The sequence below is a fragment of the Setaria italica genome, chromosome V (assembly GCF_000263155.2).
Source record: "Setaria italica strain Yugu1 chromosome V, Setaria_italica_v2.0, whole genome shotgun sequence".
Taxonomy (NCBI): domain Eukaryota; kingdom Viridiplantae; phylum Streptophyta; class Magnoliopsida; order Poales; family Poaceae; genus Setaria; species Setaria italica.
Genome location: NC_028454.1, coordinates 4,627,776 through 4,641,790, shown reverse-complemented (window position 1 = coordinate 4,641,790; position 14,015 = coordinate 4,627,776). Strand labels below are relative to the sequence as shown.

At 49.1% G+C, this 14,015-nt stretch overlaps 3 protein-coding genes across 3 annotated transcripts in view; 2 read left to right on the top strand and 1 right to left on the bottom strand.

Annotated features, from left to right (window-relative positions):
• Positions 1-816: 816 nt before the first annotated feature.
• Positions 817-2,358, top strand: LOC101769648 (protein PHYTOCHROME KINASE SUBSTRATE 4). Its single transcript, XM_004971508.1, has one exon. The coding sequence runs from the start codon at positions 817-819 to the stop codon at positions 2,356-2,358; it is 1,542 nt and encodes a 513-aa protein (XP_004971565.1).
• A 4,491-nt stretch (positions 2,359-6,849) lies between these two features.
• Positions 6,850-12,616, bottom strand: LOC101775284 (random slug protein 5). The gene is made up of 6 exons (XM_004967711.3): positions 12,249-12,616; positions 11,199-11,312; positions 10,920-11,099; positions 8,892-8,990; positions 8,081-8,323; positions 6,850-7,569 (listed from the first exon to the last, which is right to left on the bottom strand). The coding sequence occupies exons 2-6, from the start codon at positions 11,271-11,273 to the stop codon at positions 7,210-7,212; spliced, it is 957 nt and encodes a 318-aa protein (XP_004967768.1). The 5' UTR covers positions 11,274-11,312; positions 12,249-12,616; the 3' UTR covers positions 6,850-7,209.
• An 823-nt stretch (positions 12,617-13,439) lies between these two features.
• The window catches only part of LOC101774483 (pre-mRNA-splicing factor SPF27 homolog), a gene marked incomplete at its 5' end in the record, with an annotated part of 3,676 nt that continues 3,100 nt past the window's right edge, over positions 13,440-14,015 (top strand). Inside the window, one exon of the mRNA XM_004967710.4 lies at positions 13,440-13,844. Coding sequence (XP_004967767.2) covers positions 13,440-13,844 — 405 coding nt within the window. The remainder of the gene's footprint in view (positions 13,845-14,015) is intronic.

Sequence of the window (14,015 nt, the reverse complement as noted above, 5' to 3'; positions counted from 1 at the left end):
TCTGCAACCTTGTTACATTTAGGCCCAAATCCATCAGCCTCGGGAAGAAAGGGCCTCACTTGTCCCTTCTCACTCATCTCTGTAGCAAGCAATTGACTCTCACCTTTTGCAACTTTCGCGTTAGATTATCGATACAAAATGATCTAATGCAGTTTCTGGGTTACGTGTTAAAGGACATTAGGTATATGCACTTGAATTTCTTATTCATATGGGAGTGAAAACCGGCATATGAATACGAATTTCACTAAAGAAATCGACCGATTTCTTCAGTGAAATTCACTTGAAATTCTTAGTGCCGCTCGCAACTAAACGAAATGTTTTGGGAGTAGGTGAAGAGTGAAATCTGGAGGCTAGTGGATGTCATGTCATACCTCCCAGAACGAGAGGACAGAAGCTGTAGCGTGCAGGCTTCCTCCTCGCTGATCATCAGCGTGAGCCGCCCGGCCGGCCGGCTAGCGGCAGGACGCTGCAGAGTGGCGCGCCGGCGTCCCCGCCCCCACACATGCCGTCGCACGCCGCTGCCGCGCCACCGGAGCCACACGCTTTTTAAATTGCATTTTCCCGCGACACGGACGCTTCCACTGCACCGCCGGTGGAGCGTCTCGCTATACGTATGTACTTCTCCCCCGGCGCGCCCGCCATCCCCGTCCTCCAGTCTGTACTCGCTTGGCTCCACCCGGGCTCCTGCTCCTACAAATCATGCTCCCGCCCATCGTCTTCTTCCCCGGCCCGTCTCATCAATCCCACAGTGCGGTGTGCCTCCCCCTCTCACCGAGAGACAAAAAGTGAGAGATCGTGCCGTACAGTAGCACTAACATGGACAGGTACAGGATCGCGCCGGCGCGGCCGGTCTGCCTCTCCGCCGCAGGGTCCGGGCCCGGGGCGCACCTCCGCGCGGCGGGACGCCGGTCGGGCGGCGCCGAGATCGGCATCTTCACGGCCGAGCGCTACTTCAGCGCGGCCGACGTAGTCAGACGCGACGCCGCCGTCATCCTCCCCGCCGCGCCAGCGCTCCCTGATCATGAGCTGCTGCCGCGGCTGTCCGTCCCGGCGGCGGCGGACGTGGCCAGCCAGAGCGGCCGCACCGCCGCGTCCTCCGAGGCCAGCTGGAACAGCCGGTCCGGGCTGCTGTCCGGGGCCCACCCCCACTCGGCCGCCGCAAGGCAGCACAAGGCGACCGGCGCCGGCGCGGTGTACGGGAGCGACAACCAGGGTTACCACAGCGGGAGGAAGACTGCCGGCGGTGGTGGTTCGGGCCAGCGCTGGACGCTGTTCGGCCGCGACTGCCCCTGCGCCGGCAGGAAGGCGGTCACCGTCGACGTCGCGTCCGAGCCGCGGAGCCCGGCGGCGGCGGCGCACTTCAACGCAAGGTTCAGCCCCCAGTCCGCCGTCGACGAGTGCCTGGAGAGCGACATCTTCAATAAGGCGAAGCACCCGTCTCCTCCAAGAGCTGCCGCAGCCGATCATCAGGAGCCCGCCAAAGCCATGAAGGTCACCGTGACGCCGGGGAGCCGCGCGTTCCCTGCCGCCGCCAGCAACGTCCTCTTCGCGGCGGCGCCAGGCCGGAGCGCTGGCGACGCGCCGTTCGCCGCTTTCAAGGCGGAGATCGACCGCCGCGTCGTGACCTCCGGGGGGTTCACGTTCCCGGCGCTCGGCGGCGCGGCGAGGGTCGTGAGCGGCGGCGTCTTGGACGAGCCGCCGCGCGTGTCGTTGGAGGTGTTCCGCCCCATCGACGAGGACTCGGTGATGCTCGCGGACCCTCCGCCGGCCATGCCTTTCGCGGGCCGCGCCGGGATGCCGCCGCCGGTGGTGGACGAGGATGCGATGAGCGACGCGAGCTCGGACCTGTTCGACCTGGAAAGCTTCGCTGCGTCCTCGTCGTACCCGACCACGTACCACGGGCGTGGCAGCCGCCGGAACTCCGCCGACGACGACCTCCCCTACATCTCCGCCGCCGCGGAGCCAGCACTGAGCGAGTGCATGTACCCGGCGAGCGAGGCCAGCGTGGTGTGGAGCGTGGCCACGGCCGAGGGCGGCGCGTACGACGCGGCCAGCCTGGCCAACTTCTCCAGCGCCGCGTCCGCGTGCTGCGTCGACGACCTCCGCTACATGGTCCCGGACCCGGAGTCCCCCGAGGCCGGCTTCACCGCCGCCATGTCCCGCAGCGCCGGCCGGAAGAAAAGTGGCGGCGGCGGGTTCCTGAACAGCTGCCGGTGCGAGAAGGCGGTCAGCGTCGGGCCCACGCCGGTGCGGGTGGTCCGGCCGCCGGCGCATCCGGCCGCGGCATCCAGGAAGAAGGGCGGCCACGGCGCGGCACGGCACCACGCCGGCCGCGCCCACGTGCCGGTCCGGACGTGACGCGCCGTCAACTAGCCGGCGGTGGCGACGACGCGGGTGAACTGCGTGCATGCGCGCTCGAGGTTGTCATTTTTGTCGGCAGATTTTGGAAATGAAAATGATGGCGGTAGATTTGTGATCACGACGTTTCCGATATGTACAAATGTGGATGCTTAGCCTGTGGTGAGTGAAAATGCTGCATGAACTTTCGCAAAAAAAAAAACATTGTAATAAACAATATTATATGCCCACTCATGACTCATGCTGTGTTTTATCAAGTTGTTAAACAAAATGAGGCACGTCTATATACTCCTCGTTCCCTGCTCGGGCGTGTGAGAAAGAGACCTCTTCGATTAATGAGTGGGCAAACGCTCAAGAACATGAACTAGTAGATCAAGTAGTTCATGCAGCAAACGAGAAGTATAAAATCTGTTAAAGGCTATAGTGTTGGGATGTTCTTTTGCAATAATGTTACAGGTGTTATCTTTCCATAATTCATATGGATGGAACATGAAATCCTATGTAACATGTAATAGAATAATGCATGTTTAGAACATAGTAAAATGGCATCTGCAACATTGGAAAACCTTTATAATTCCTCCTCTAAGTTCATGAAAATTTTGAAACATCACGTAATAGTGTTTGCAACATCAGAAGGCAGCATCAGTAACATAAAAAAAATTCAATATATTTTCTTTCAAAAATCTATCATAAATAGCAAATCTCTTTTTTCTAACGAGTTGTGTGTTTATATAAAGGACTGGGTTGTATAGTCTATAAAAATAGGAAAAAAATTCCATAGGGACGGTCCTCGAATCCTTCTCCGTGAGGACCCGCTACCGATGGTTGCCACGTGGCCACGAAACTGATCTGATGCAATGACGCCCGCGGCTAGCTCTCAGCTTGACGACTCGGCTTCCCGCGGCTAGCTCTCAGCTTGACGACTCGGCTTCACCGCACAGGGATGGACGCGGCTCGCTCGGCCAGACTCGAGAGCCGCTCGCATCTTGTCCCCATGGAGGCAACACCGCCGCCTTGGTTCGTTGGAGTCGCCTCACCTATTGGCGCTTCCCTCGTCCGGCCACGCCAAGCTCCACCTCGTCATGTCCGTTGCCGCGGCCGGCTCTGCACCACCGCCACCTCCGCTCTCATGGGCTTACCAGATCCGCGTGGCCTACGCCCATGGCCACTTCCGCGACGCCGTCTCCCTCTTCCTCCTGATGCGCGCCTCCGCCGCGCCACGCTCGTCCGTCCTGGCCTCCCTCCCCGCGGCGCTCAACTCCTGCGCCGCCCACGGCCTCCGCGCCCTCGGCGCCTCCCTCCACGGGCTGGCCATCCGCTCCGGCGCATTCGGCGACCGCTTCACCGCCAACGCCCTCCTCAACATCTACTGCAAGCTCCCAGATTCGTATCTCCACTCCTCCGGTGTGATCAGCGTGGATGGCACGGAATCAGCAACCGCACTGGAGAGCGTGCGGAAGGTGTTCGACGAAATGCTCGAGAGGGACGTGGTGTCCTGGAACATTTTGGTGATGGGCTGTGCAGAGGAAGGGAGGCACCAGGAAGCGCTGGGTTTGGTCAGGAAGCCGAGCAAGCGGGCGATAGAGAGAGCCAAGCGAGCCAGCGCGAGCGTCTGTCCCCATGGAATTTTTTCCCGAAAAATAGTGCATATCTGCGCGCTTAAAAGGTCGTGCCGCTTTGAGGCAGGAGGCAGTGTACGAATACGTCGATTGCAAAATGTAAAAAATGCACGATTGTTTTTTCCCCCTAAAACGTGCGTCCATCACTGTATCCCTTTCTGAACATTCTTCTTCCATCATTTTGATCGCTTGCCCCGCTGGTTCTTTAAAACCTCCTAAAATTCCTATCACATCAAATCTTTAGATACTAATTAGAAGTATTAAATATAGATTAATTATAAAATCAATTGCACAGATGGAGGCTAATTTGTGAGATGAATCTATTAAGCCTAATTACTTTATGATTTGACAATGTGATGCTACAGTAAACATGTGCTAATGATGGATTAATTAGGCTTAATAGATTCATCTCGCGAATTAGGCTCCGTCTGTATAATTAGTTTTATAATTAGCTCATGTTTAGTCCTCCTAATTAGCCTCCGAAGATTCGATGTGATATGAATTTTAGTCAGACTAGGGTGTTTGGATACTAGGTGCTAAACTTTAGCAGTGCATATCAGATGTTCGGATGCTAATTAGGAGGACTAAATATGAATTAATTATAAAACTGATTGCTGTGCTAATTTGCGAGACAAATCTATTAAGCCTTATTAATTCATCATTAGCAAATGGCTACTGGAGCACCACATTGTCAAATCATAGACTAATTAGGCTTAATAGATTCGTCTCGCGAATTAGACTCCATCTACGCAATTAATTTTGTAATTAACCTATATTTAATACTTCTAATTAACATCCAAACATCCCCGATGTGATAGGTGCTAAATTTTAGTGGGATGTATCAAACACCCCATAGATCCAAACACGCGCTGACTCCGGTTGCAATTTGTATTGGATGAATAGTCAGTGTGACAGGACGTCTCAATCCCGCCTTTTTATCCCGTTTGAGTGTGGAGGCGATTTTGCTATATGGCCTACTACTGTGGAGAGGCAGACCACTCGATCGACCTGTCTCCGGCATGTCAAACTCAAGAGAGGAACATTCATTTATTCTGCTGCTGACAGGAGGTAGGTTCTCATCATCATATGCTCAATGCCAACATCTATCTGTTTTTTTTCCAAGAATTTAAATCCTCTAACTTGTATCATTATTTTTTAAAAAAAATGGGGCGGCAAAAGAGTTGCCTATTACATTACAAAGGAAGAGTGTGACTTGCATTATTAAGGATCGATTCAATTATAAACTGCAATTAACAGGGCGGTCTCTCGATTACAAAACTATGATGGCATGATCCATGAGTTCTATGGTTCAGAAACCAAAAACGAAGAAATGGATGAAACTAAAATTAGTGTTAGCTTTTACTCCCTCCGTTCCAAATTGTAGATCATTTTAACTTTTCTAGATACATAAGTTTTGCTATGTATGTAGACTTAATGTATATCTAGGTGTATAACAAAAATTATGTATGTATAAAAGATAAAACGACCTACAAGTTGAGATGAGGGAGTACATAATGTTCGAGTTTGAGATTGGAAACTCCTAGCTAATGAACAAATTACTTGTCGGTCCTCGACGACAAACTTAAGAACATATTGATCCTCTTGTGGCAAAGTTAACCCTGGTAGGCGTTTTTGGCCTGTTCCTGCATATACGTACGAGTTCGTTACTGTAGAGAGCACATGAAGTGCACGGCGAGCTACCATCAAGTTGTTCCACCTCAATGCTATGCTAGATGAAGCCTAGAGCCATTCATTTGTGTGGCTCGAAACCAACACACGGGCAATCGGGCTTGAGAAACATGTACACCCAATGACCCAAAGCTAAATTAAAGCCAACAATTTAAGCTCAGTTATTAGCTAAGCGAAATTATTATCTCTTTTAAAAAAGCGCAATCTAAGTTTCATTTTTTTTAAATAATGAAGTTTGGCATCATACTACCTTAAAAAAAATCACGTGAAAGCAACTTTGGAAGTTGGAACACAAATCCAATCATATTCTCCTTGTAACACAAAAGCCACATTTGTTGCGTTAATTTCTGGCCCCAAATAAAAAGGTTTTAATATTAAAATGCAAGCGTGCCTAATAAAAAAGAAAGAAAAAGAGAGAAACCAAACAGAGGAGCACCTTATTTTGTCACAAAAGAAATGCCGTCAGTCACGTCATGGAGCAGTGGGTTAAGATAGCGTAGGATAAGAAGCTGCGAGATGACCAAGTGTCATGACTCATGAGGCGTCGTGTATTGTGCTACTGCTACGACCCGGCCGGGTATGGCCCCGTATGCAACCCTATCAACGACGATCCCACCACCCATCACCTGATCACCCCTGTCCGGAACAAGACACCGAGACAGCAGCGGATCGAGCGTATGCAACCCCACTTCTCCGAAGCGATCGAGCGAACAAGTACGTGGCAGCGCCGCGGCCACATCGTCGCGCGCCGCCGGCGAGGCAAATCCGAATCCCTCCCCTCTCGCACGCGCGCGAGCGACACCAGCAGGTTTGATCGCCTCTGCTTGTTGGACGCGAGCGAGCGAGCTGGATGGATCGGTCGCTGTTCCTTCCGGTGGCATGCAGCACGGGATGGGCCGGCCATGTGCATGCGGGTCGATGTGGTGGCGCGGGGAAGTCTCTGAACTCGGAAGGGCTTGTGCGTCTTGCTTCGTCAGTTGGATTCATGGATCGGCTACCTGGAGCTGACGCTCCTGTGCTAGCAATTAAAATGAGCGTAGTAGTACTAGACACCTTGGGTTTTAAAATGTACGATTAAGACAAGCTACTTAGTTTAAATGAACTATTATAACGTATTCTAAACATCATATACGGAGTATTCCAAGGTTGGGTAAGAAAAATGTTTTGTAAGCCAGAAACAAGATCCTAAAAGGTCATCACCTGTCTCGTATTCGAGACAAATTGCGGTGGTTGGCTAGCTGCTAGACCTTTTATAATTGTTATTAAGTCGATACACGACACGTTCTTTGGCAACATTCAGAAAAATCGAGGAACGGCTAGTGCAACACATATGTGGCTCCTGCCACGAGTAACCGAGCACATGGTTCAAAGGAGTCCATCTTATTGGGATATTCATGCAGTGCATCGCCATTGATGGTCCAGACTCTCTTTCCATATTCTCTATAATATCATGGGCAGCAAATATACATTCCTCCTAGACCCGACAGCGTGATCTAACCAGCTTGTAAACTGGCGCAGCCATCGGTCCTGACAATCGCTCCAGTTAGATAATTGTATGTCGAGTTGGGGCGCCGTGTTCACCATCTTCATGTTTCGGAGAGTCGGTTCCACTGTAGAAGGAGGCCTCACTCGAGGCGTCCGAGGCCGCGCCATGAGTATCCTTCCCTGCTGATTCAAGCAAGCTATCGGTTGAGCTGTGCAAAGATCCCATCTTCTTGTCGTCCTCCTGCATTCGCTCTGCATAGCTGTTGTACTCAAATGTAGCTGGGTTCTTTCCCCCGAATGCTGAGTCGAGCTCCTCAATGTCAAAGACCTCTGCCATTATCTTCTGGCTCTCCGTGTCGTTGGAGTACACAAACTTCACCTTCTTCCGGGTCTCGTGGTCCAGGAATGGCTTCACTATCTGTCAGATGGAATTATGGTCAGAAAGTTGGGCATTTTGATCCTCAACTTAATTGAAAGTGGAAATAATGAACGCAGTGCGTCATTGTATCATGATGAGGGACAAAAGGGTTGAATACTGCTGCCTTTATCCACAAATTGATTCAATGCGGTGCATTTTCAGTATGCAAATGCTGCATTTCATAGAGTTCAATTCCACAGTTTGGGTTCAGGTTTAGCTAACTGCAGAGACTGTAGAAAACATCATGGAATACAGATGAAGAAGATGATTACATTTGAATATAGATGACACAACAAAACTATTTAACTATTTGACAAACAAATCTAACTAGAGAATGGAGGTGCAATAAATAATTGCTGAATCCAATCAGTGTGGACCTATTTATCACAAAATCATGGTAGGCTAGTAGCAATCACTCCTATACGCATACCTATGACAATATGGCGAATATGGCAAAAAACAGAAGAAATGCTGGTTCATAAGTTCACAGAAGAAAGTTGGCTGTGCTCACCTTCCAGAATGATTCAAATATCCTAGGAGGATTGTAAAGGATTGCTAGTCCCAACCTCTCAGGATAACATTCTTGCAAGACATTGACAGTCTCACGGGTCACCTTCAGTGGTGTGCTTCCCAATGTCCAGCACTGGAAATCTGTCAACCACACCATCTTCTCTTGATCTTCTGTCAGGTTCATAATAGCTTTCTCCAGAGAGTAAACTAGATATTTGATCTGCCCTGTTGCTGAGGTAGTGTTCTGTTCCATTAAAAAAAAAACAAGCACACGGTTAGAAAAATAGGTGCTTCACATTTGTTTGACAAACTTTTGCAGCCTAGACTCTACATTTATATTGGTTCATCAAATCAACACAAGAATATCAAACAGCTTATACATAGGTAATCCTCCAAGTAAACTATCAATCATTTAAAATCAACACTTAACACTCCACTGATATTATAAAAAAATTGTCATGGTAACTAAGGGAAAAGAAAGATAGTTTTCAGTGCAAAGCTTGAACTCCTTTTGTTTCTCCCAATAGATTGATTTTATGCTTACATCATCAGGATTGACAGACCACGCACTCTCCATTCGTAGTTTAATACTCATGGACGGGTTTAGCACTTCGCAAGATAACACTACGATTATGGTTATTACAAGCATTAGCAAGATGCTCATAATTAAATTCTAATTTGCATGCATATTAAATGGCAGGTGTATCTAATGCAGAACCATATAAAACACATCTGCGAGATGAACAAAATCTCAACATCTCAAAATGCCAACTCAATTATTTCCAGAAATTTACTGCAGTATCTAAACTAACCTCTAAGCCAGGCCTCAATACAAGAACAGTTCTCCCATGCTTGTCCTTGTAGTCTGCTCTATATATCTTTCCAGTCTCTGCTTCCTGTGCAATATCTTCCTGAAGGTGGTGAAAGGGTGAAACAAGTTATTATGTTGTAGAACAGGAACATGAGATAATTCTTAAGAACAAATACAGGCAGCTTTTGGACTATAAGCTGTCCTCCCAACAATCAATTAAAAAATATCCTTAAACTAGCATCCTGGTGCTCAAACTAATACTGGCTATGCTTATTCCTCCTATACTACACTTCTGGATAGCTTATACTGAACTGCCATGGCTTTTTACTACTGGGTAGAGAAAACACAGGTAATAAGCAATAAATCCTGCCTTATTATCGGGTAAGCACAGTGGGAGTCGGCAATATTGTTATTGGGAAAAGCTCCATTTTACTCCCGTCACCTATCCACTTTGTCCGCTTAACCCCATGAACAAAATTTAGGCTCACTTTACTCCCCTGAGCTATTTCATTTGGTCCAATCGATCCTTTAATTAAATTTCTCTTTTTTGTTTCTCCATGTACGAGTCGAATTTTGAGTTCAAATTTTGTGAGCAGATACAAAACATGATGCCTTTAAAAATTATACTAAGAATTTTTCATGATTATTTTCATAGGTTAGGAATATTTAACACGAAATTGATCTTAGATATACAAAACTGTACAAATGGTAATCATGAAAAAATGATGATGTATTTTTCTAACATAGAGCATCATGTTATAAGTCAACTGGTAAAATCTGAACTCAAAACTCAATTTGTACGCAAAGAAACAAAAAAGAAAAATCTAATTACGGGGTAGATTGGACCAAATGAAATAGTTCGAGGGGGTTAAGTGGACAAAGTAAATAGGTGAGGGGAGTAAAATGGACTTTTTCCTATTGTTATTGCCGGCAGCAAAGAATACTTTTTCTGTAGAGTGTTAGTGTTTACATATTTGATTAAAATGCCAGCAGCAAGGAATGCATTATCAGCTCGCAATTCGGGGGGATAAGAGCAACTTTGGCTACACGTTCATCAACTTCACCAAAATGACAGGCGCACATGCTCTACTACTCCCTGCAAGGCTGCGGTTGTAACAAGGTCATCCACATCCAGATCCATGTATCCAGGATCCAAGTGAATAGTGTTTGATTTGATGTGTCATGATTGATTAACGTGCCACTGAGCCATGTATGTGCGATGTCAAGGAGGCGTTGGTGGGGCAGTATGAGCGGCTAAGGTTGGAAGCACAGCACGGACAAGTTCCTCCCTGTCGTAGAATACTAGTATATGCATTCTGCAAGTGTTGTGCTTATACCTCCATGCTGATGTTTGCTTATTTATTTATATGTTATAGTTGAGTTTCTAAGAAAAAGACATACAATTTACAGCAATAATTCTTAGCTGATGACAATATTGGTTACAGTTACAAGTACTTTGATCAAATGTGGGGATGTTTCCTGGCCAATGTCTCTATTTAATATAGGGTGAAAGCGCATCAACGGACAGATTCAGCGACGGGAAACAAGGGCTAGAAGCAAATTCCAACTGCTCTCCCTTCTTTTAATCAATGTAAACAATAACTCTGTACAGTCCCGTCAATAGCACTATGACCAGGTTAATTGCCAACTCTAACATTTATTGCTCGGTAGTAAGGCAACATTTATTGCTCCTTACATGCATTTGATAGGGATCCAGATTCTCGCAGAATTTCGAATAGGCTCCAACTGATTCTCCCCGAAACATTTCCCTCAGGTGGCATTTGGCAGAGATTCCAGCTAATCTACTGGGAACCTGAAACGTTTCGCGCCGCCAAACACACCCTATGTAAGGGAGTAGCCCTTAGGGGAGATATTCATACCATTTGCAAGCACCTGGACCTAGGTGGGCGGCCTGTCAACTGAGCTACAAGGACCCCAGCCTGGCTGCTTCTTATCAATGTCTGAAAACTGACCTATGTATAGCCCGCAAACACACATACCTTCAATAAAAGGTTTAAAACAAACATACCCAGAAAATGTTTTCCGGCTTGAACGCAAGCCGCCACTTCACAGCTGCTTTCATCATCTTACTAGCTTTCTGCACATTCCAGTTCCTTGCTCGAAGAAATCTTGATAACGAGGCATCCGAAAGGAAATCTTGAATGGCTGCTGACGAGGATTCACCAAGCTCCTTGCGTAGTTCATTTACCTGCTCCATAAAACAGTACAGCTCGTGAGGCCTTCAAATCAAAGAAACTAATTTACTAAAGGATCCTGCGGAGATGTTTAGGCAGGATTGTGCACTTACTTTTTCTTGCTGTTCTTCTAGGGATAAGCCTTTCTCAGTTGTACCACCATTGCTGGATTTGAATAGAAAGGACATTTCAGCACCTTGGTGGAAGCAACACCACTAGATACGTAGCTGCAAGACGTGCAGAAATACTATTATCAGAAGAGTGATGACGCACAAACTAATTCATCAGCTACTTTGTACAAAAGGTCAAAAGACTCAAGTTAACAAAAGAACATAACAGGGAAAAAAAATTCTAGCTGCTCATTACACATTTTAGATCAGGAGGGAGCGCTGGAGCATCAATTTTGTCACAGCGGTGTTCTACTTGATTAAGTATTTTATAGATTTCGGTAGGCAGTGAGAAGGGTTGCCATCTTTTATTCAGCTGCAGCTTTATGAATGCCATACCCAGTATAAAAGTCACATGAACACACATCACGGTCATGGTCTCAATGCAAACAGAAGGAAAACAATCCATATAGCAATAATAAATACAGACAGCAACAGCCTCCACCTGATGATAAATTCAAACACCAAAAATATCCGAAATGGGGGGAATAAATAGGGACCGCCGGCAGGCAAAGTCGATGTCATCCACGATTACCGGGACTGACAGAGAGCAACCATCAGGATGCAACAGCATTCATGGCACTAGCACGGCAGGAGATACTGGAATAGTACAGACAATTGCTCCTCACATGAGGGAGGACCGGATCTGAGTATCTGGCGCCGTTAACTACCGCCAGGTCGAGATCGAGTCAACGCGACGCGGCAGCTGCCAGTAAGGCAGCTCCGATCCTCCCGGTAGCCGAGAACCGCCGGAGCTGGAGGAACGGATCGAAGCCCCCACCCCGCCTCACATAAACGATAAAACCCAAACCCAAGCGATCTCCAGGCGAGGAAACAAAGCGGCCCGGCGGCGTGGGACTAGCATCACGAATCCGATCTCGCCCGCAGAGCACGGCGCCTAAACCCCGACCCGCTAACAACCGGGAATTCGCAGCGGCCGGGCCGATCGCCGAGAACTGCGATGCAGCAGCAACGAAGGGAGGCAGAGGCACGCACCTGGGTCGTTTCGGCTCCGCCGCGCACGTCCTTGGGAGGGAGCGGCGGCCTAGTGGGGTTGGGAATGGAAGTGTGGAACGGGGTGGGCGACTGGCGACTGCGCGGGGCGGTGGGGAAAGGAATCGAGGGGAAAGGCGTGGGAGATAAAAGAAAAACGGACAGGTGCTCGGCGTTCGGGGCGGGTGGGAGGTCCGCCGCCCCCGGGCGTGGAAGGTGGAGGCGGTGCGGGTCAGCGGGGTGGGATGCCAACAGCCAGAGCGGTGGTGCGGTGGCGCGTCAGGTGTCACCGGGGATGCTGCCGCGCGGCGACCTCCCTGGCCGTGCACCGGCGGGGCAGGGTGTCTGAGACTGGTGGGTATGGTATGATGGCCCGGAGGCCCTGAAGCTGGAGAGATATTTCTGTTTGTACGGCTGGCAAGCTGGACCAACAGATTTGGATAGTGGGGGCAGTCGACGGTGGAGAAACGAGTCATCACTTCATCAGCACGTGTTCTTTCCCCATGATGATTTCTTTCTTTCTTTCACGGAGAGACCAGGGGCCTGTTTAGTTGGGGAATTAGGAGTGGCAAAATTTGCATTTTACCATAAATGCACAACTGTAGCATTTTGTTTGTATTTATGAATTATTGTCCAAACATTGACTAATTAGGCTCAAAAGATTCGTCTCGCAAAGTATAATAAAACTGTGCAATTAGTTTTTGATTTCGTTTACATTTAGCATGTACCGCAAGTTTGATGTGACGGGGAATCCTCTTTTTATATAGTGCTAAAGTTGGAAATTTGGGAGCAACCAAACAAGGTCAGGACATGTCCACAATGGGAATATGAGATCCTGACCATCACATGTTAACATGGACTTTCGTATATAATTTTTTTTAGAAAACATGTATTTACTGCTAATGACGTATTGGAGTGGTCGTAGACTAACCCATTCCATTCATCACAGGGCACCGTTTAGAAACCGGTTGGAGTCAGGCTCCCAAACAAGCAAATGCTTTGTAAAAAAAGATTTGTTGCACATCTCCATCGCTAAAAAAAAAAATCACGCAAATGACTGTAGTCATCGCTAAAAAAAAATCGAGCATAAAACTCGGGGGCGTTCACAGGTTGGGCTCCTACAGTCCAACACGGTCCATTCTACAGACAGGCCATAGGAGGGACACACGGGCCGGCTTCAACCCAAAACTCTAACCGGCCCACGCACGACACACGGGCGGAGGCGGAGGCGGAGGCCAGCTCCAACTTCAAACCCACTTCTCGCCTCCGCCGCTTCCTCTTCCTCCTCCGCGCCGGCGCGACACCTTCCCTCTCTGTCCCGCCTGCGCCTCAGCTGCCGCCGCGATGGCCTCGTCGTCGGCGACGAGGGAGGTGCTCATGCTGGAGGCCCCGCCGCCGTCCGACCCCGCGCTGGCGCCGTGGCGCTCGCCGCCGGACGCGGAGGCCGTCGACGCGCTGCCCTACATCGACGGCGACTACGGCGACCCGGCGGTGAAGCGGGAGGTCGACCGCCTCGTCGAGGAGGAGATGCGGCGCGGGCAGCGCAAGCCCGCCGACTTCCTCCGAGACCTGCCCCCCGTCCCCACCGCCGGATTCGAGGTACTGATTTCTGAGCTCCTTTTTTTTTCCGATGTCTCTCGCAGCCAAGTAGCTCGATTACATACCTTTGATTTGCGATAGGATGTGCTGTGGTACGTTGCGCATCGGTTTGGAGTTTTTCCGCTGGTAGCAGGTGCGATCTCGTTCCCAACCGAACGGCCCTTAGGACAT